This window comes from Diorhabda carinulata, chromosome 7, assembly GCF_026250575.1.
Source record: "Diorhabda carinulata isolate Delta chromosome 7, icDioCari1.1, whole genome shotgun sequence".
Lineage (NCBI taxonomy): Eukaryota > Metazoa > Arthropoda > Insecta > Coleoptera > Chrysomelidae > Diorhabda > Diorhabda carinulata.
Genome location: NC_079466.1, coordinates 8241601 through 8265263, shown reverse-complemented (window position 1 = coordinate 8265263; position 23663 = coordinate 8241601). Strand labels below are relative to the sequence as shown.

The following is a 23663-nucleotide window of genomic DNA, read 5'->3' as shown; positions in this document are numbered from 1 at the left end:
TTTAGGCCAAGGTTTTTTTTCTGGAAAGTTAATAATAGAGCATAATATTACATTGAAGAAATGGTGGATTGTAATTGCATTACGGTTACACAAATATCTACTACTACGCAATTCGAAATCCTGATAAATTGGATTAAGCTATCGCATTTAGACCTTCGCATCGGAATAAGAAAATATTTCACAGTATGTCTTGAAACATTAATAGGCCACCAATATATTTCATAAGCAGTATTATAGGTACAGATAAAGGATGTACAGAAAATTTAAAGAAAATATGAGATAAAGTAGTAGTGAACGAGAAGGTGGAACAGATGGGGATAAAAAGAAGCTTCAACATATTCAAAAACTAACTTGATATTTCTGAAATATAACCTAAAAATAAACTGTTCTCTTTCGGTTATTCTGATTCCCAAATAAAGTATGAGTTTTCATAATAATAATAATATATAATATTTTTATAGAGAAAATTATAAAAGAATATAGACCTCTCGGTCGTGGTTTCATGACTCTGTCATAATTGGTATACAATATTTCATGATTCCTTGAAGCCATGCTACTATCATGGTATCGCTACGTGCAGGTAGAACAATATCCCGGGTCGGCGTTGTCCCTTCGTTTATGCCGTAGTTCGCTACAATTTCTTCATCTGATATTTTTCGGCTTCTTGTCAAATATCCCTTTTATGAAGTTGACGATCTGGTCTTCTTGTAGTGTTCTGATCTTTTTATATCAGAAATGTCTTTCTTCATAACAAAAATCGAGATGACTGCAGTGAAAACCTAATCTTTGGAAAGAAATGTTCCAGGATCAACGTCGTGTCACTTTTATCTTCTCTTTCTAAACTATAACTAACACTTGAGACTAAACTATTCACCAACACTTATTAACTAGTTGATTTAAATATACCGTTTGGTTAACTTTCCACTATGCCGGTGCGTTAAGTATGACATCAAATGACATCAAATTATTAACTAACACTATCATCTATTCCATAATCTTCGATAACCTGGTAATCTCTAGTTTGCCATGGACAAACAAAAAGACCTCAGAAATTCACACAACATAATGTAAACAGACAAAAAAAAACGAAGAAATGGCCTCTAAGCAATAGAAAAAGTGTCCGGTACATGTTTTTAGCAAAGCGGCGATTTGTTTACATTACTTTCTGGAACCAATTTATAGGAAGGCCTTTTCATTCATTTGTTTGTTTACTTTCTAGAATCATTCGAGCAATTCCTTTTTGGTATAAATAAGTGCTTGTTTAGCAGCGAGAAGGTAGTATATAATTGATAATCATGGTAAACGGTAAACGACTGTATAAATACTTTCTAGAAATAATTTAAATAAATAATACATTACATGCCATTCTGTAGAATATAATATAGAACTTATATATTGTTAATATAATAGTTTATATTGTATGGTTAGTTTTATGTTTTTTTTCAAATTCAGTTTTAAAAATTCGAGTCAAAAAAACGAAAAAAGAATTTGATTCACAATAATGGGTTAAAGAATTAGGAAAAGCGTAAAAGACCCATTGGAATGTTACAATATTACCACAATTGTCCGCGTTTATGGTATTCAGTTTTTAGAAACATAATTCCTTATACAGAGTAATTTTGTCCGAAAAGAATACTTATTATTTTACATTTTTCTCATGTAGTTTTATCATTTTCTCACAAAACTCCATACGTCTGTCAGTCATATTCGAAAACTTCAGGCAAGAGGCGTGATCGACCTTGTTAACCTACACTCTCGACAGGAGATGAAACTACGTGAATTCTTTCACAGGAAATCGGAAGTTTCCGCCCTACATATGACTATATCTAGCGCGGATAAGGATTGCTCACCTCTCAACTCCCATAGCCAGAATCTGACTTGAAGATAGTATTAGACACCGAGAAGCTGTAGCAATGATCCCGAAAGGTACTACACGGTAGACATTATCACGACCTCAACCAGCCGCATGTTGTCAAAGAAGGTTTATTATTGGAAATCTGTTTCCAGAGACCGAAGGTTTCATGATAGCTAACCAGTATTAAGTTATTAACACGAATAACTACAAGAACAATATTACTAAGAAAAAAAACACTCAATTTGACAAATGAAGGAAGTGTCAAAAAAGACCATTCAACATATAATATCTGCTTGTAGTATGTTGGCTAATAATGGCTATCTACATCGGCATAATCAAGTGTGCAACAACATCCTTCAGAAACTGGACAACAATTTGAGTCTTTTCAATATTTATACACGGTATTACAAGTAGCAGCCGTAGAAGGTGCTCGTAAATGACAATTTTAGACTCTACTACGATAGCTCTATTATCACCGATAGATAGCTGACAAATAACTGACCTCATACCTCATGATAGAAGAGTCAATTTAGTCCTTCTTGTCGATGGAGTTATACTAAATACTCTTAACGTTCTCAACAAACACCAGGAGAAACTCCAAATAATCGGATCTCGTAATTGAGATTAAATAGATGCGGTACAGCAAAAATGTGGCACCATTTATTAAGTCACCAACCAACGTCGTGCCTAACTGGGATTGCCAAAAAACACCTTCGCCGACATCCAGAAGGCTGTAATATTGAATACTTGTCACACAGTGCCAAATTTATTATGTGAACCGCGCATAATCCTTTTGATACTTTGTATCCAGGATAGGAGCTGAGTAGTGCATAAGTCTTTCGCATAATAAAGGACATTATCTCCTAATTAGAGATATTATATTTGAGTAGTGAGGAGTGACATTGTAACATTTGATTTGTCGTTTGTTAGTTTCGAATATTCCATTAATGCAATATCTCAAGAATTGCAGCGCACGCCTTCAATATTATATATTGAAACACTTATTTTCAATTTCCCTGAAAACGCATTTCTGAAGACATATTTAGTTTGCACCAAATACTTATTTTCGACCTAACTTAAATAGAAAGCGTCTCTATACTATACTAAGCTCCAAAGATCTGACCATGCGGCATAGAAAAACTATTTACTGTGGATAGATCTGAATTTGACGTTTTGACAAATCTTATCTAATTTTGATGATTTTTATAAATACTAATAAAACATCGGTATTATAGATTATATGAGAGAGCTATTTGTATGCAACCATTAATACATGTTATAATAGTCTACTTTTTAACAGTGGCGGCGTGAATAAAATTATTCTGTTACAAAATATAAATAGGTCAAAAAAAATGAGCACTAGTTACAGTTAATGGTTGAGAAATAATAATTTATTGACGGCAAATACGTTCAATTTACAATCAATTCCCGTGGTTCTACGTTTTTTTAAAGTAATGATTGAACAATTTTATTTCGAACTTCGAAGCATATGTTAGAATATTTTTGTTATTAGACACGTTCATAGAACAATGTTTATAAGAAATCCTTCTCTATATAACAAAAGGCCCTAATTTTATCTAAAAGTAGAGCTACTTCATTTTCGAACATTGTTCAAGTCAGCAGCTTTCAATAATTCCTAATTATAAAGATGAATATTAACTCCTATTCAAAGTTCTAACTCTCAAACGAAATTATTCTACAAGCCTTGGACTAAAACGTGATTAATTAGCTGATTGTTTAATTATTAGGATAAAGCATGAAACTCCAAATTTTAAATAAGATTCAGAGTCATGATTTATCTCGTCAATTGTGATCAAAGGAAACAGGGTTTCGTTGTGCCCGTGTATTCTATTTGTCTCAAAATCCGTACAGAATTTTTTTTTATATTTTATATCTCATAATCTCTTTACAGTTCAGGTATCATCTAATATTAAAGATGATTTTGGCACAGCCGATTTTTCTATATATTGTTCTAGATCTAGTTTGTCAGCTTTGGATTCGTTACTTAAGATAAGAATAAAGAGAAAAAATATTTTTGAAATATTTAGCAAAGATAAAATAAATATTATTAAGTAATGTAATCCAAACATATCCTACTTGTCGTTAAATTTTTAAAACTTGGTGAATACCCCATACAATGATCAAGCGATCTAAGGTAGAGGCCAGTTGATGTTACCTCTACGTGAAATGATTTTATTAGGGAACTATTGATTGAAAACTACAATTGCTTAATTCACTCCGGAGTTGAAATTTTGAAAGTCCCGAAACTCAGGGTCCAAAAAAATTCATAGCATACAGCAATAACAGTCGGTCTATTTCATGAAAATAAAGATCGATTTCGATTATATATATATATATATATATATATAAATTTCTTTAATTTCTTATTAGAAAAATTAATTAGTCCTTGGTCCTTAGTCCCTTCATCTCAAAAATGTAGCAGTACTTATACTAATTAAATTATTTGTAGTTTTATGGTTTTATTAGAATTTACAAATTAAAATTATAAATTTTACTTAAATTATTTAGGTCTTTTTTATCATTTATAGCTTTTTCGTTTTTGTGAACCATTTCTACAAATTCTATTTTTCGTGTATTCCGATTCCGTTTAAAGAATTTTTGAATCTTTATAATTGAGTTTATGTTTTTTATATTTTATGGTTGCTTATGTAGACAGCGTCACAATTAGTACAAGATACTTGATATATAATATTACTTCTTTTGTTTTTTGGTCTTTTGAATTTTAGTTTAGTGAATTATTTGGATAATTCTGTCGAAAGTTGTTGGGAAAGTCCTTGTATATATGGTAAGGAAAAATGTTTTATGTTTTAATATTTCGTTTCTGTTTTGATTCTTAATTATTTATACTTTCCTTGAATATGTTGTTTATCATTTTTTCGGATAATTATTTTCTTTCAATGCAGTTTTTGCATAGTTCGCATAAGAATGAAAATGCTATAAATAATAATAAAGAACTAAATAATTAAAATAAAATTTAGACCTCTATTTTGTAAATTCTACTAAAACTACAAATGTTTGTAAAGATACGATGTAGCCTCATCAATTTATAAACCTAACAAAATATAATAATCCAGAAAACATATATATATATATATATATATATATATATATATATATATATACCTCAGGGGGTCGCACTGCGAATACGGGCGGGGCAAGCCCGAGGTACGCTAGGCTCACATCTCACTCCCAAGTTGTGATCCTTCCCAAAAACCTTCAAATTTCCCTTTTCTCATCCTCCCCGATGCTATTAGGTTTACGAGGGCTAGGGGCTTCCTCTTTCTATCCTTCCCAAAAAAAGAAGAAAGAAGAAAAAGAAAATATGATATATGAGTCAACCCAATGAAACAAAGTTTACGGTGCAAGGGAGGGACACCCTAGTACCGGTCGGTGTAGAGAGTGAGAGAGCGGGCTCTTACCGACCGTCAGCCAACTACCGCTATGCAACTCAAGAGGGCGACCAGGCTGGGCTGCTGGATACTGATACTGGAAGAGCTGAGAAAAACCCATTCGAGAAAAGTTCTATGATCGACAGGACACCCCCATCGAAGGTGAGAACTCTATCCTTACCTGATCTCAGCCCACCGGGATTACTGGGAGATCGATCGCTGATTATAGAACAAAAATATAAGAGAAAAAGGGAAGAGAGCACTCTGAGCCTTTTGTCTAAAACCAAACAAGCAAAGAAAACTACTCAAGACGTCGGAGCACAAATCTTGAACATAGCGTATAACTTAACAGAGGAAGCAAAAGCTCTAAATCGCACTGTCCATGAAAGTTCTAATACTAAGAAGGAAATCAGGGAAATATCTGCGAAAATACTACGCCTAACGGAGCAAATCGGAGGATATGAAATTCAGGAAGCCCTAAGAAGCCTCTTGTATAAAAAGCAGACAAAAGAAAACGCCAACGAAGAGGCTAAAATAGAACCAGCTGAACAAATGACGCTACAAGAGATACAAGAGATATCTACTCCTGGCATAAATAAAGACTCTTTGCAAAGCATTGTTGAGGTACCCTGGGACGAAAAGTGTTTTGTCCATACAAACGTTATCCAAGATAACCTAGAGAAGATAGCGGTTTCAAATAACCTTGTAGTGTATCTAGACCCAAAAACGGCAGGAAAATCAATGACCATTCGTAAAGTTGCAGAAGCCGTGCCTGAAATTAAAAGACTGGGTTTAATGAACAAACCAGAACCACAACAAGTAGCTTATATTGAGTCTACTAGCAAGGTACACTTTGATGAAACCAATGAACTACAAGAAATTGCGAAGAGTATATTTGTAGCCGGAATAGACGAATCCAAAGAAACAATGGAAGTGCTTTTTGAAATATATTGCTTAACGGCAAAAATAGCCGAACTTGCGCAGAAAAAAGATATAAAGAAACTTACGGTAATATTTCAGAAGGAACTGAATTTATCTGAAATACGTAAAGCAGTAGAAATTGCTCTGATGCAGTTTGAACTAAATGTAGAAATTTTTGTCTCAGACGGTATGACACTAAAAAAACAAAATAAACGAAGAGAGTCAAGGGACGAAGCTTTATATATCAAGAGAGGAAATCGTTCTTATGCGGAGCTTTTGAAAGCAGTTAAAGAAGAAGTACATAATAGAAACTTGAACAATAAAGTAAAGGCAGCCCGAATGACAAAGGCCGGAGATTTGCTACTTACAATGGAGCGAAATAGCGGAGGAGCAGACGACATAGCTAACGCATTAAAAGATATAAACGGAGAAGGGAAGATAAGAAAACTTGGGGGACAGGAACCACGAGCGGTCTTACACGTCAGAAATATCGACGCGGTCACAAGTAAAGAAGAGATTGAAACAGCAGTGAAGTCACTTATGGCCGGAAGCGAAACAGATTATGTTTCAGTCAGTAATCTTCGTCCTGGTTTCCGAGAGACTCAGATCGCAACCGTTCTAGTTGACAAAAAAACTGGTAAAAAACTTTCGGATAAGGGAAATATAAGAATAGGTTTTGTAAGCTGTACCGTTAGGCAGAGAGTTAATGTGCTAACATGTTACAAATGCTGGGATATTGGACACACGACGTGGCAATGTAGCGGACCTGATCGATCCAAATGCTGCAAAAACTGCGGAAAGGAGGGACACCAAAAGAATAAATGCACTGAGAAATCTTACTGTTTAATGTGTTGTGAATCTGGTCACAGACCACACACCATGCGTTGCCCAAGATACCGAAGAGATATCACAAAAGGCGATATAGTGGGAACAGGCTAAGAAATGGTTAAATTTGTACAAATAAATCTAGGTCGCAGGCGACCTGCACACGATCTGCTAAAGCAAACAATAATAGTGAACAATATAGACATTTCAATAGTGAGCGAACCGAATAAAATACTCATAAAAGACTCAAAATGGTACGTTGATGAAAATTTTGATGCAGCTATAGGCATTACCAATAACGATATTCGTGTCCTAAATAGCGGACGAGGCAAGGGCTTCGTGTGGATTGAATACACAGAATTAGTCGTTTTTAGTTGTTACATATCACCTAACCTTACATTAGAAGTATTCGGAATAATTCTGAACCAACTCAAAGACGCCATTGGAACGCGCAATAAGAAATGCTTAATAGCTGGAGATTTTAACGCGAAGGCGGCAATATGGGGGTCGATTGAAAATGACAAAAGGGGTGATATGTTGTCTGAATGGGCCGCAGGCCTAGATTTGGTTTCACTAAATCATGGAAATACACCTACTTTTTCCCGAGGAAACAGTTCATCACATATAGATGTCACCTTTGTCTCAAATGATATAAACAAAATGTTTGGGAGTTGGCAAGTACTGGACCAAGAAACATTGTCTGATCACAATTACATCTTTTTTGAGATACCGTCTTTAGAAACACAAAAAGTAGCTCCTGAAAAAATTATTAAAGAATGGAAAATAGAAGAAAAGAAAATCCAATACTTCATATCTGAGATAAAACAAAAAATACGAGAAGAAACAGACACCCTAAACCCTCAAGGTCTCATGGCGGCTATTAAAAAGGCTTGTCAACGCACATTTCAGCCCACATACAACTATAGTGGAAAGAGAAAACCAGTATACTGGTGGTCATCACAGATCAGTGAGGCCAGAAAAGAATGCCTTTGTAAAAAGAGATACATGACACGTGCAAACAGAATATCCGGAAGCACAGTCGAAGAAAGAGAGAAAGCAAGAGCCGAATATAAAGAAAAAAGAAATTACTTGAAAAAAATGATAAAAGACGCGAAGAAACACTCCTGGAAAACTGTTATAGAGGAAGTTCAAAACGATGTTTGGGGAAAAGGCTACCAAATAGTAACAAAAAGATTTCTACTAAGAACGAAAACAGAAATCTCACAGGATATCATACTTAAGGAAGCAAGTGGACTATTTCCAAAATATGAAATAACCACCTGGCCACATATTGACATGGTGAGAACGGATATAATACCATGGACACAGGAAGAACTTGTAACGGCAGCAAATAAAATAAAACCAAAGAAGGCGGCTGGACCAGATAAGCTATCACCAGAGATAACTAAGTGTGTAGTGAAATACCTGCCAGAAAAGTGCCTCGATGTGATGAACAGACAACTGTATGCGGGGGAATTTCCCAAAATATGGAAAGTGGCGAAACTAGTGCTAATAGAAAAGCCCAAAAAAACGGACGATTTAAAAACGTCATACAGGTCACTATGTCTCCTGGACTGCATGGGAAAAATTCTTGAACACCTCGTCAAAAATAGATTACTTGCAGAAATAGAAGCAAGAGGAGGTTTTAGCAACTCTCAGTTTGGGTTTCAGAAAGGTATTTCCACTGTGGATGCACTAGCTAGAGTTCTAGAAATCGCAAAAGAAGCAAAACATGTGGCATGGGCAAACCGTAAGATATGCTTACTTGTAACGTTAGATGTAAGAAATGCATTCAACTCCGCACCATGGAGAGGAATAGCTGACAGCTTGAAAAAGCGAAATATATCGCCATATCTAATGCGCATGATCACAAGTTATCTAACGGACCGGACACTACTTGTAGGTAATACCATTATGGAAGTAACCTGCGGTGTCCCACAGGGCTCGGTACTTGGCCCTCTCCTTTGGAACTTATATTATGACGACTTGTTGCAACTGGATATGCCAAGTAGCGTAAAATTGGTGGCCTACGCTGACGATCTTGCAGTAGTAGTAACAGGAAAGATAAAGACACAGGTAGTAGTAGAAGCCAACATCGCTATTCAAAGAATAGCTGAATGGATGCATTTGAAAAAACTTGATCTTGCACCTGAAAAAACAGAGGCGGTACTTTTGGGTGATCGAAAGGAAGCAAGAAGACTCACCATCGAAGTCTTGAATAACGAAATCACTACAAAACCGCAAATAAAATATTTGGGTGTTACCCTAGACACAGGTGCTACAATGAAAAAACATATCGAAATCGTCTGCAAGAAAGCAGAAGCATCTGCTTTGTCTCTAAGTAGAATAATGCCGCAAAAAAATGGGCCTACAGCAAGTAAACGAAAAATGTTATGTGCAGTAACTCACTCGATTTTGTTATATGCGTCTCCCGTATGGTATGAAACGCTGAAATATGCCAAATACAGGGATATTTGCCAAAAAGTGCAAAGAAAGTTAGCTTTGAGAGTATGTAGTGCTTTCCGCACAGTCTCCACAAACGCGCTGTTAGTGATTTCAGAAATAATACCTATAGAACTGCAGGCTGAGGAACGATACAAAACAAAAGGCAAACAAAGGAATGAGAAGATAGAGATACGTACTGAAACATTAAATCGGTGGCAGGACAAATGGGAACAAGCAGTAACTGGACAATGGACTAGAAGACTGATTCCAAATATTAGAACGTGGGTAAACAGAAAACATGGAGAGGTGAACTACTATCTTAGTCAAATGTTAACAGGACATGGCTGTTTTGAAGCATACTTCCACAGGTTTAAAATCAGTAATACAACGGAATGCACGTACTGTAGCCAAATGGATGACGCGGAACACACATTTTTCGTATGTGCAAAATGGAACCCACAGCGAATTGAAGTTGAACAATGTGTAGGAGAAACACTTACTCCAGATAATATTTTACACCATATGTTACAGAATGTAAAAAAATGGAACATAGTATCGGTTATGATCCAGAAAATAATAGAGACAAAAGAAGAAGATAGAAGTAAGCACAGATTAAAATAAGTGTAAGGCAACGCTCGGAATGCTGAAGTAATACTTAACGGTAGTTCCAGCACTCTTCTCAGCAGGTGAATACACGTATGAGGGGGAAGGGTTTAGTCGGTCGGCAGTACAACAGCCAATAGCCAACCCGACACTATCTAGGCACAATATTGATCAGCCTAGATGTCTGAGAGCAGATTCCTAATCCCCTCCCCAATATATATATATATATATATATATATATATATATATATATATATATATATATATATATATATATATATATATATATATATATATATATGTTATTCTTGATTTCAGGTCTCTTCTGTTTTAAAATTACATTATATTTATGTATATAGAACATTAGTTGTCATTCTTAAAATTTCAGTCGGATAACGAACTTCTATTTAATGGAAACGAAAAGCAAAAGAGCATTGAATACAATAGAGCAAAATTAGAATTTCCAGATGCAAATGACTACAAAAGATTCTTAGAAGAGACTCAAGAGATTGTTAGTTTATTTTATGCTCGAAAATAATGATCAAAAAATAGATGGAGAAAAGTGAAGGCTAACTTTAAAAAAGATGAGAGTGTAAAACAGGATCTACACGATTTCACGTGATTTTCACTTTGATTGATAAAATCCCGGTCTGGCAGATAGAACTCACATTTTTATATTTTTCCCTTGATTTTATTTTTATATGACAGTTGTCAAATTTAGAGCTTATTGTATCCAAAAGTTTCTTGTTACAATTCTTTGAAGTTTATAATCTCTGAACAATTCTCAATAATTTAAAAGTAGATCGTATTTTTACCAAAAAATATCGTTAAGGCTTGAACAAAAGTACTATTATAACTTTTCTTTAGGAAAATCAACAATCACTGATTGGTATGCGGAGTTTGAATGTGCTTTATCAAGGATCTAATTTCAGTTCTTATAGTTTATATTCCAAGAAACTTCATTCAATGTTTATTATTAAAACCATACTATAATTCAACCGTTCATTAGCAAGATACAAACAATACCTAGTATTATGAAAGGATGCTATTATCATGATATCTGACTAATGTGAAGGTAATTAGATAATTAAGCAGGTGAAAGCGTGGTCCTTCCTACATTCCATCAGCAAAAGTTCCTAGGATAGATTAGGAACATAATCATTGAAATGACTTTCAAGAAAGATGGGAAAAGAAATCTACCATCCAAACTTCCATGAAAAATACCTTCCAATAGTATACATATGGTTCATAACCATTACGGTAAAATATTCGATAATGGCACCAGATGTTCACTGCCGCTATGATCCTGTTAAGAGTGGTACTTCCTGTGGTAGTTGTAATATTATTAACACTTTAAAGTTACATTTATTCTGGTTAATTACCTCTACAATGGTTCTCACTTGTGTGGCGACTGAAATTGTTTTCCACCGTTCGAGTTCGTTCCAACTTTTTTACATCTTACACAAATTGATGCTGATGATCACCGATTACCAGGATGAAGTTCAAAACATTTCAGTTTTAGAAACATACCAATCGGTTTGTCCATAGCAGCCAACTTTTTGTATACTGGTAATTTAAAAAAAAAGTTTGAGGTGGCATAAGGTCGAATCGAGAAAGATTCTCTACAAATTTAGTAAAATAGAACTTTTTTGAGCGGCATTTTTTTTCATATGAACTAATGTGTTGTAGCGTAAAGTTTGGAAGTACCACTCAGTGTTTAATACGATACTATTGTCAAAAAAATCAATCACAAAAGTGTATCTTGATATCCAAAAGAAAGACAGTTGTCTTAGTTTTCCTTGGTCACAAGATTAGCAAGCATTTTCGTATTTTTGGGGAGAGCTCATGTATGCTCACTCTATGGACTATAGTGTTGTCTTGCATGTGCACCTCCACGTCTCATCACCAGTAACAATTCAATTCGGTAATGAATTATTGTGAATGTTGTCAGAACTATCTTCATTTGTTCATATTTAAGTTAATCTATAAGTTTTTACCCAGGTAGCGGGTAGATACTCAAAGATAATCCCGATAATTGACAGATCTACTTCAGGGATGCACCCCTGCCCATGCGAGCCTTGGTTTATATCTCAAGGCCATCCCAAAATACCTCCCCAATTCTATGAACTTTCTACCATCTAGCCAACGTGGAAGATAAATGGCTACATTACCCTTCGAAATGGCGAGTAAGAAAACAATTCGATTGGGTCCCCAGGTGGGTAATAAATCCCACACAACAAGGTCAGCCTCACGTAATCTGGGGGAGACAAACGCCCGCTGAAACCTTCTAGAACACTACTAACACTAAATATTGCAACCTTCAACACCAGATCTCTACTGTCAGATGAAAGATTTACTGAACCAGAGACAGAACTGGAAAATATCAAACGGGACGTGATCGGTGTAAGTGAAGTCAAAAGAAAAGGTGAAAGCCTGGAAACTCTTAAGTCGGGACATATATTTTACCACATAGGACAAGAACAAGATTCAGTAGGAGGAGTAGGCTTTCTAATAAACAAAAAATGGTCCAGAAAAATTCTATCAATAAAAGCGATAAGAAGTGGATATTTTTTACGAGCGCTTAACCACGGCTATAGTTGACAGTCCTTCCCAATTCACCATAATATGTAGCGACCTAAATGCAAAAATTGGAATGAAGTTAAATCCACCAGAGACCTCTCTTGGGAACTTTGGTAGTCCAGGGAGAACCGAAAGAGGAGAGACACTGCTGAACTTCCTCCTTGAGAAAAATTTGTACCAGATGAACAGTTTCTTTTATAAGAAGCTATATAGAAGATGGACTTGGAGAAGTCCAGACGGTAGAAAAAAAATTAAATCGATTTCTTTCTTACAGATAAGAAAAACATATTGACAGACGTAACAGTGATAAATAGATACGGAACAGCCAGTGACCACAGAATACTCAGAGCTACCATCAAAATAGATACGAGACTAGAAAGATATAAAATGGTGAAGAAACAAACAAGACCCTGGACACGACCAGAAGATGATATAACATTTGAAAATTCCATTAATAAATTCATAAAAGATATTCCAACGACAAACGATATAAACAGCTTAAACGACCAAATTATACACACCATCAATCAGGCAAATAAACGAGTGCTGTCCAAGGAACGAAAAGACCAAAAAATTAGCGAAGAAACCAAAACAAAGATGGAGGAGAGAAGATTGTTAAAGAGTAACAAGAATACAAACCAACAACAAATTACTGAAATAAATAGGGAAATATCTAAAATGATCAGAAGGGGGATAAGGAAATATAAAAACGAGAAAATTACAGAAACAATTGAAAAGAACAAAAGCATGAGAATTATGAGAAGCTTAAAGATGCAAACGGAAACCTAGTTACAAACAGAGAAGAATTATTACGCTTAGTAGAAGAGTTTTATAAGGTACTATATAAAAGTGAAGCCAACCAAGAACCCAGGACCATAACCAAAGTACAAAATGTAGGTTCAGAGGATATTTCGGATATATCTCTGGACGAAATATACCATGCCTTAAGTAATATGAAAAATAATAGAGCTCCGGGGGAAGATGGAATAGTTACAGCGGCTTTAAAAATGGGTGGATCTATACTAATAAGGAAGATACAAGAGCTTTTCAATCTCTGCCTGAATAACCAAAATATCCCTACTAAGTGGAATAACTCCATAACAATTTTACTTTATAAAAAAAGGGATAGAACAAACCTCGAAAACTATAGACAGGTTAATAAACTATACACACATATCTTAACAACGAGACTAGAGAGGAAATTTGAACTTTATCAGTCAAGAGAACAGGCAGGGTTTCGTTAAAGATATGGAACAAACGACCATCTGCTTACTTTAAAAATATTAATTGAAAAATCTATAGAATATAATAGACCTCTAGTCCTTATCTTTGTCGACTACCATAAAGCATTCGATACCGTTGAGCTGCCAGCTATTTTGAAGTCATTAGAAGAATGTCGAGTGGATCACAGATATTCAAGTATTATATCAAATATATATAATAACGCGACAACAACGATCAATCTACACTCTCCTACTGAAAAAATTAAGTTAAAAGAAGCGTTAGGCAAGGTGATACTATGTCGCCGAAACTATTTATTACTGTTATGGAACATGCTTTTAAAACACTACATAAGGGTATCAACATAGATGGGGAAAGGCTACATCACCTGAGGTTTGCAGATGACATTGTCTTCAAAACTGATGAATTAGACGAGGCAAAAAACATGATACAAGATTTGCAATTCGCAACAAGGAAAGTTGGTCTAAAAATAAATTTCAATAAAATCAAGATGATCACAAATTTAGTTCCTAGCCAGCCACTAAATGTGGACAACAAAGATATTCAGATGATGGAGAGTTATATACATATATATATATATATATATATATATATATATATATATATATATATATATATACATATATCTAGGACATGAGATAAAAATTACTAAAGACAACTAAACAACAGAACTATCTCGAAGAACGACACTAGGATGGACTTTGATAAATTGAGAGATGTGTTCAAACGAGATGTGCTAATCGGCCTTAAGAGAAAATCCTTTAACCAATGCGTCCTCCCAGTCCTGACTTATGGCGCGGAGACCCTGACATTAACTATAAGATCAATACTTAAATTGCAAATTACACAGCGTAAAATGGAAAGGTCTATGCTCGGCATCACTATGAGGGATGGGATAAGGAATGACGAATTGCGCAGATGATCTGGAGTTAAAGATATCATAGACCAAATACTGAGACAAAAATGGCGGTGGACAGGACATGTTGCAAGGATACAAGATTACCGATGGACAAAAATAATTCTAGATTGGAGACCGAGAACATCCATATGAAATCCAGGAAAACCCCCTGCAAGATAGACTGACGATATTAAAAGAATACGGACAAATTGGGTATCAACCGCTCAGAGAAGCAGAGAAAACTGGAAGCATTTGGTGGAGGCCTATGTCCAGTAGTGGACGAGATAAGGCAGAATGATGATGATGATGATGATAAGTCTTTTTGGCATCTATTTTGTACGAAATTTGTGACCGATTTGCAACAACTTTTAAACTCCTTTAGCGACCACAATACTCGTAAATTTACTGTTCTTTTCTTCGTGACCGTTAGATTAAAATGATTGCTGCACCATTTCCAATCAAAAGCACACAACTAGCAGGATTTTTAGTTGCAGTATACAATTTAATTTAAGCATAAAAATAAATCATTGTCGTGGAAACGTTCCCTTTGTGATAAATGTAAAAACCAAATGTACGGTTAGCGACACCAGATGGAATCGTTCCTTTTTAAATTTCCGAATAGTCTTCGTATTTGTCAAATAGAGAATGAAATACTTACGTCTGTTAATAGATTAAGATTGGAGCTGGAACGTCTCATTTCAACTTTTTTTGGATCATTATCTGGAAGCGACTGCAAAATTGTTTTATGGACGCCTTGTACTGGAACATCTAATTGCGTTTTAATTTTGGTCCTCGGTTTGTTCTTCTCATACAACGTTTCCACATTTTGACTTACTTTCGCGACAGTTTGACCATCTTGTTGTACTGAAAAAATACGGAATCTAATTTTAAATTTCATTATAAGTGAAATGATTATTGATAATCAAGTTTCGCGGAATTTTCTATTTGGATATTAGAACTATCTTTATAAAATATTGCATATAAAATTGATCTAATTTCATAGCTGAAAATTATTTTAATTCAAGTAAAACTCAATTTCTATGAGTCTCATGATTTTCCGTATTTGGAATACATAATTGAGGCAAAGTTAATTGGGGAAAGTATTCATGAGACTTTGTAATAAATTATTTTGCAATTCAGATTTATGTAAAACTTATAATTCGTCATTAAAAAATGTTATGGAAAGTCGTCACTTGATCTTTTGCAGGTAGCGCTTACTTCTAGTGCTTGAAAGGCCGTACGCGGACTATTCCCAATAATAAACTCATATGAAGTAAAAATATATTGTAAATAGACAATATAGTAAAGAAAACGGACTAAGCATTGTTTCAAGTGCTTCTAGTTCCAAGTCTCTTCTAATTTGTTGGCTTGTAATATTTGTACATTATCAGTAATCCGAAGATAACCTTCAATTAGTTGAAATGCCAATGTCTGCAAAAACTTCCCTCTTCGAATATTCCAGTTAGATTTGTTTGTTGCATTGACAACAAAAGTGTTAATGCAACCAAGGTTGGGCAACGAATAAAAAATTACCATTGGGTATCTGCGGTAATTTCTTGAAACATCATATGCCGCGCACAGTTTATCAATAAGGCCAACTCCTCCTTTGGTCTCGTTGTAAGCTATGATTATTTCCGGTTTTTTTTGTCTTTGCGTCGATATTAACATCGTAATGAATACCTGATTCTATAAAACATTCCTGCCTTTCTTTGGTATACATGATACTAACGTACCACTTTGTTGGAAAGCAAACATACTAGACTGTGCAGATCGATTTGCTGATCGAGAAAATTCAAGAGGTAAATCTTTTTTGTTTTTTATCATTGTATCTAGAAGTAATGTTTCTTCCAGAGCTACGTAATGGTTCACAAAGTCTGGTAACGACGTCTTTTGGTAAAAGACTTGCTGAGAAAGGGCCATGGGCTCCTTGCCAACATTATATGGCCAACAATATATTGGCGAAAACTACATCTTCTGTGAAGCGCTTCGCCTATGGTTAGGTATTCAAAACGAAATATGCCATTTTGCAGTTATGGACGGAACAATCAAAACTTCCCTTCTGAGGCCAGTTTATCATATTGTTTGCATAGTAAGTCAAATCTTAACTCGTAGTCAAATCGTCACGTCTTACACGTTGTCATAAAATATGAAATATTTGTTAAAGACCAATCCATGTTTTACTTTGAAGTAATTTCGTGGTTTTGGTTTCTCTTTCTCTGTGATAATTTTCCTGTTTCGCTTGCATGTGTTGATTGGTGTATGTGACAATAATATTTAGAAGAGTATCTAGAAAAAAATGAGCTCAAATATCTAATTCTTTTGTTAAATTTTTTATTGGCGGATTCACACCGGGAAAATGTTTGATAAGATTTTCTTTCCGGGTTATTCAACGTTTTATATTGAGACCAAATAGTGCCGTATTTGCCAATGAATTTCATTATTGTCTCTGATTTCGAAATGTTCTGCTCGCTGTCACAAACAATTTCTGGGATTTCTACATTATCTTCTACCTCATCCGAAAAAACATCATCAAATTCAGATCCCTTTTCCAATAAACTTTGCTGCTACTCTCACGAAGCCATCTTAAAAAAAATAAATCAATTATTTGGAAAAAAAGAATAAATTGTTTACGTTTAAATGAACCGGCACGAAATACCGAAATAAAGTTAAAAATGGCCAAAGTTAATATTTATAAGAAGAAAAATAATAACATGAAAGTTCGCATGCGGCTTATCAGTATGTAATCACTACACACACAAAACAAATGCGACAATTGCGACGAATGTCTGTACTAAGTAATTAATATATTATTTCAAGAAACTACTGCTGAGTGCAGCCGCAGATGCAAGCGCACGCGAATACTTCGAATAGTTAATATGAAATTTCATTAATAAGGAAAATGGCACCAAAGAATTATAAATCAGAAAAAATAATTTTTAAATAATTTTTGAAAGTAAAATTAACAATCCTTTTGGTGATCTCTACATAAACTTATTATTCAGTGGAATGTAATTTTTTGTCATGAAAAGTTAAAAATTAAAATGTAATCGTATTTTGCATTTTATGCATATTTTTAAATGTATTTATGTCATATAAGCATTCATTTAATCTCTAAACGTTTCAAAAAGAAAACTTATATAACAGCACTACAAAATCTAGGTGGTTATTACGTCCATACAATGTTTTATTTATCAATTGTTAACAATCGGTAACTCAAGATCGAGTTCTTGATTAAGACCGCTTTATTTTAAAATCAAAACTCGACGTTCATCGATTTTAATAGAAGAATCTCCAGATTCTTCCAAAACAAAGAAATATTGCGAGTGAAGGATTCATTTATAGACATTGTTATTAATTAATAATCATACATGCGATACCTGTAGGTAAAAAATAGTTATGATTTAACTATTCTCGAGTACTTTCGAAGGAAGTAATAACTATTAATATTAATTGGGTTTGGATTTACTGGTGAACAATTCAGTTTGGTAAACCAGGTTGGGCTGACGCAAGTTGTGGCAAACTCCAGTTTACACTGTTGACAACTTGAGTTGAGTTCACCGCTTCCTAACTTTATTTTATATGTCTAGTCCAGTCACCTAGAGATTTCAACTCATAATCTAATGGATTGATATTCAGGGACAAAAGTTGCATCCTATCGTGTTTGTATCTATTATAAAAATGTCATTTTGGATCTTTGCTTATACGTCGATCTGTTTTTGAGAGTTTTATATATTTTTTTTTAATCAGAAAAGGGCATCTGACCCACATTAATTCGTATATGTTTTATTTTCAATTATTTAAGTCCGTCAAACTGCGAGTAAGTTTTAGATCGAATCGTTTCTGTTCAATTCCCAAAATCAATACGTTTACCTCATTACCGTTCTAATTTTGTAATAAATGACGATGTGGATTGTAATTGAGGAGTGTTATATTTCGGTTGGTTTGAGCACTATACGATATAGAGAGGATATTTGATATACATTCGTAAGCTCGATAAATTTCCATTACTTAGAAGCATCCGCCTTAGTTGTTATGTTCATTTACTTTGACCATTTAAATGGAAAAAATAAATTTCTTTACAAGACGTCATTGAAAGATGTCATTCCATATTTCTTTATCAGTAAAAAAATTTTGAGGTCAACATTCAAGAATATTTGAGTGAATACTCGCATCGGCTGATAACAAAAAATACTCAATAATATAGAGACAATTTTAACACGTCCGAAATGATAAATATTTGGAATAATTGTTATGAGAAGTGATATTTCGAAAAATTTTGTAAATAATGTGTAGATGAAGGAAAACAATATAAAGCAGTTGGATTGTAAATTATACTATGAAATAAAAATATCACAATCGAAGTTAAGATTATCTGGGTGACGGAAGTGGAAGGGTTTTGGTAAGAAGGTTGGGTTGATAGTGAGGACTCAAAATATGCAACCATTCATTGCGGAAATAAAAAGGGGTAGAGTTATGGAAAAGTGAGTCTACAGCTGTAATTGAGAGATTGAAACGACACCTAGAACGAGTCTAACCTGATCTAATCTAAAAAATTGTTTCTTGTTATTTACAATTTCAGAATGTATACAAGTCGATAATTTCATCTAACAAATCTTGAAACTTATTTATTCCATTCTTCGTGCACCAATGTCGCCTATGGAAGTATTTATGACTTGGTCGTCCTAAAACTTCAATTCTTTGAGTGCTTAACCATAGGTTACGTAAGATCAAGCACTTTATCAATTTGATTATGTGTGATTTTTAAATTTTTCGGCTATTGCATGCTAAAAACACTCAATTGTATTATTGAATTAACGGATTTGATAAGCCCAGAGTATATTATAATGGTCAACAAATTGCATTGGTACAGCTCCACCCCAGTTGTTTCCGCAATTTTGTATTCCATATTTAGAGTCTCCACCCCTACCTCATATTAAATACCAAATCTCACCAACATCGTCACCGGCATGATATGGAAGTCTAGCCCAATTCAGTATTGAATATAATTATTTTGTTGTCATACTTTGAAGATGCTAATTATGCAAGAAATAGTGAGTAGAAAGAACCTTATGAACCTGGTCGAAAAGTTTAGTCAGGTCTAGATGTTCATCCATTTCTATTAGTGATTTAATTATAAGGGAACCTGTAACTAAATTGGAACTTATGGAACCTGGAAACACAGGCGACTATTTGCTTCGAAGTGCTTTCTGCGCACACAACTTTTGTCAGATGGGGCCATACAGTCGATTGTTGCTTAATTTCAGGTTCGTATACATAGATCTTGAAGAATCGCGATTGATTTTTTTTAGCATTTCTTAGCACCAATCGACGCGAGTTTTTTTTGAGCGATTTCAAATTATGCTGTATCTAAAGCGAACAAATCTTTTAACAGTAAAATTTTCATGTAATATTGAATTGCAATAACAGTTTACGCACAGCATTGATATTTTCCGACAGAACAACCCATTTTGGATGACCCGCATGAAATTCATCCTGTAGCTAAGAGCGACCACGATTTAATCCAGAAAAACAGTGAAACTCGTTGGTTCGAGATGGTACTTTACCACCAAAAGTCGGAGCGAGTTTCTCCTCAAAATAGGCGTTTACGTATGTGATTAACTTCTCGTCCGATAAAAATTTATCTCTTGGAAGTGAAACTTTATATCTTAGGAAACCAGAAAAAGTCGCTGAGGTGAATACGGTGGGTGGTCAACCAATTCGAAAATAATTAAACGACATGACTAATGAGTGCTTGGATCTTCTCATCGACTTAAAAAGAGAATTTGAAAATATTATTAAATAAAATGAGTTCGTATTTCGAGAAGAGGCAGACTTGAACTCCTCGTCCGGTCGCCTGATCTGACGCTGTAATTCTGTTAAGAGACTTTTACCACACTTATAATAAATGCAGCAAAAGTAAATATAAGACATATGCGGATCAAGTTTATTGAAGGTCTTTTTGAAAAAATTTTTAAAGGTGCTTAATTTAGTAAATTAGTTATAATTTTTTTGCCGCTTGATACATTTAGGAAAACTTTCATTTAAAGAGAATCATCAAAGTTCAGTTTCAGAGCCGAGTGGCGTTTTTATTTCTATTACTGTTATTTAGAATGGGATTACTTTGCAATTCATTACCAGTTGAGAAATCCTAGTTCTCATAGTCGTTCTCGTTCTAGCCTATGGAAGTTTTCCAGATTTGGAGAATCCTCCTGTCGTCTCTGGCTTTGAAGTAAAGCTATTCCACTAGGGCAAATTCTAGGATTTTCTCCCTCCTCAAACCCACAGTTCGTATCGGCGTTCTTGCCCGAGTTGTATTTTTTATAATAAACTTTCATTTATTCAACGATTAGTCCTACCAGAGGCTTTGCGTCGCATCTGCTCAGCTGCAATATTTCTGTTGCTTAGTCTGAGGGTCTTTTCTCACCTAAAAGGTTTTGGCCTGTCTGCAGGTTGTTTTTCAACCTCTTCAACGAGTTCTGAACTATCCCATGATGGATAGTGTCAGCAGTTGAGTGGCTCCAAGGTTGACCAGGTCGGTAATTTTCTTGCCTTAATGTCCAGAGGTCCAGAGCAGCTCTACTGCCTTTTCTTTATCATTAAATACTTTACTGCATTGTGGAATGAACTATGATGTTATAATCTTGCGCAGCAGGCTATGCCATAATAAGTATGACGGCTAGGTACCCCTCGTTTGACCTTGGATACACCTATTCAACACCCACCTTTTTGAATTTAACGGTGTAGTTGATGCCGATGTTGATTACAACAATTACTATTTTTTATATTAAATTATTGGAATTCTTGCATGCAGAACTATATTTCTTAACTATGTTGGATTAATTGATTTTGTGAAATATACAAGAACCAGAAGGACTATTCAGAATATGATTTCTATCGATAGGAAGAGGTAAAACTTGTAGAATTCGAAATGAGTAATTCAAGATTGAAACGAACATGATCAACTGTCAAAGTCATACTGCAACCAATACGTTTATTGAATTGAATAAGAAATGTTAAAAATGCCCCAAAAGATCACATTTTTATTCATTTTTATCTGACATAAAATATCAATTAAATAGAAAAGTCAATTTTTTAATAAATTAGCAGCGATTGTAACTTTCATTATTTATTGAAAGTTTAATGAATCTACAGTCAACTAGTTTCTACTTATATCTGTTAATATGGTCGATAATCCTAATCAATTACAAATTGAATAACTTACTTTCTTCCTTTGTTTCAGAGTGTAATTGCTTTTCTCCATTCAAGTTCGTTAATTCCGATGATTGAGATTTAATCAAATCTAGTGTTTTCCCAAGTTTTCCTTAAAAAGAAATATCTCAATTATTTAAAAAATTTCGTCGATGAATTGCTTATCAATTATTTTTGGTATAGAAATAATTCCAAAATAACAAATTTTTGATAAATAGCAAAATCATTATTTAGGCATTATCTTTTTTTCAACTAGTATATCATCAGTAACGAGATATAACGATAAGCTGAATCAATGATGAATATGGAAGCCCTCTCAAAATATAAATAGTTTGTTGCGTATCGACCTATTCGAAAAAAAAAAAATATTTAGAAAACTACACATATATTCGTACAGGATATAAAGGAACTCTTTAAAAAATGATTATATGCTAGACATCTGTTTGCGTATGCATTTACAAATAAAAGTACCGAAGTTAACCAAGTTTCATTAAATTAATTTTCTGTTGCCTTCACGTCTTCTCATCGTGCACACGTGTACTTCAGCTAACTATAGCAGGATGGGTTAATGAGCACTATATTTCTATATCAAATAACTGCACTATTATTCGCATAAGATAATTAACACATTTTGAATAGACTAACATAACAACTATGTTGAATAATTGGCGCCTATATGATGTAAATATGAAAGACATAAAATGAATCGCCTCTTGAAAAACTCACTTTTTTATAAACATTTTTACAAGAAATTAAAAAGGATAAAACAATTAATCATATCACAAAACTCATACTGAAGTGAAACTTGTATAATTTTTGTTTGGTTAATTTATATAGAAAATATAGATGACTGGACATTGAACGTTTCGTTGATCGTTATTTCATTTTGCCGAATTAGCAAAGTCAACATCCAATATAATTTGTTTAGTCTAACGTTCTGTCACTAATGTTTCATTGATCGCTTTTTGACTTTACTGAATAGTGATGTCAGCATCCGATATAGTTTGTTTAGACTAACGTACAATGTACCCTAACTTTTCCATCCCCTGGAGAAGTCTTGTAACTGACAAATAAAACTTTACTGTTATCTTCTTCTTTTATTAGTTTGGATTTTCTATATTCCTTTGTGTTGCGGCATTTATTTTTCAGCATGTAACAGAGATAAATTAGAAAGATTGTAATGCTTACAAATATAGATTGGGGTGTTTAGAAATGATTATGGGCAAGTTTTCATATTTCGAACTTTATTGGTTTCCTTCTTTAACGAGTCTGTGGAGGTCCTCTAGGGTCATATTGTTTATTTGGCCGAATTGAAATAGAAATAGATTTGATGATGCTTCCCAAGCCCTTAAGAATTTTTCTTTTTGAAGTTGAATAAATGAATAGTTTTTTCGCTTAAATCACTTTAGTTGAAATTGAAGATTAAATTTGAATTGATCCAAATGTTGTAGCTTGTTAAAATAAGGGTAGTTTCTATCGCTACTTGGTGTTGATTACTGATAGTTTTGATTTCTTCTATTATAAGTTGTAGTTATAAAAAATTATGGAGTTATGAGTCTTAGAATGTAGCTTAGGTTGTCCTTTGTTTAGAATTAATCTTTTTTTCGTATATGCGTTTTTTGTTGCTATTCAGTACAGTGATTGTTGCAGTGTCTGTTGTTACAGTGTTATATAT

At 34.1% G+C, this 23663-nt stretch overlaps 1 protein-coding gene across 2 annotated transcripts in view; it reads right to left on the bottom strand.

Annotated features, from left to right (window-relative positions):
- Window positions 1–23663, bottom strand: part of LOC130896397 (uncharacterized) — a 162593-nt gene that overhangs the window by 25071 nt on the left and 113859 nt on the right. For both annotated transcript variants that reach the window (XM_057804448.1, XM_057804449.1), the window contains exons 5-6: window positions 22002–22100; window positions 15438–15643 (exon numbers count right to left, since the gene is read on the bottom strand). In XM_057804448.1, the coding sequence (XP_057660431.1) occupies window positions 15438–15643; window positions 22002–22100 (305 nt within the window). The remainder of the gene's footprint in view (window positions 1–15437; window positions 15644–22001; window positions 22101–23663) is intronic.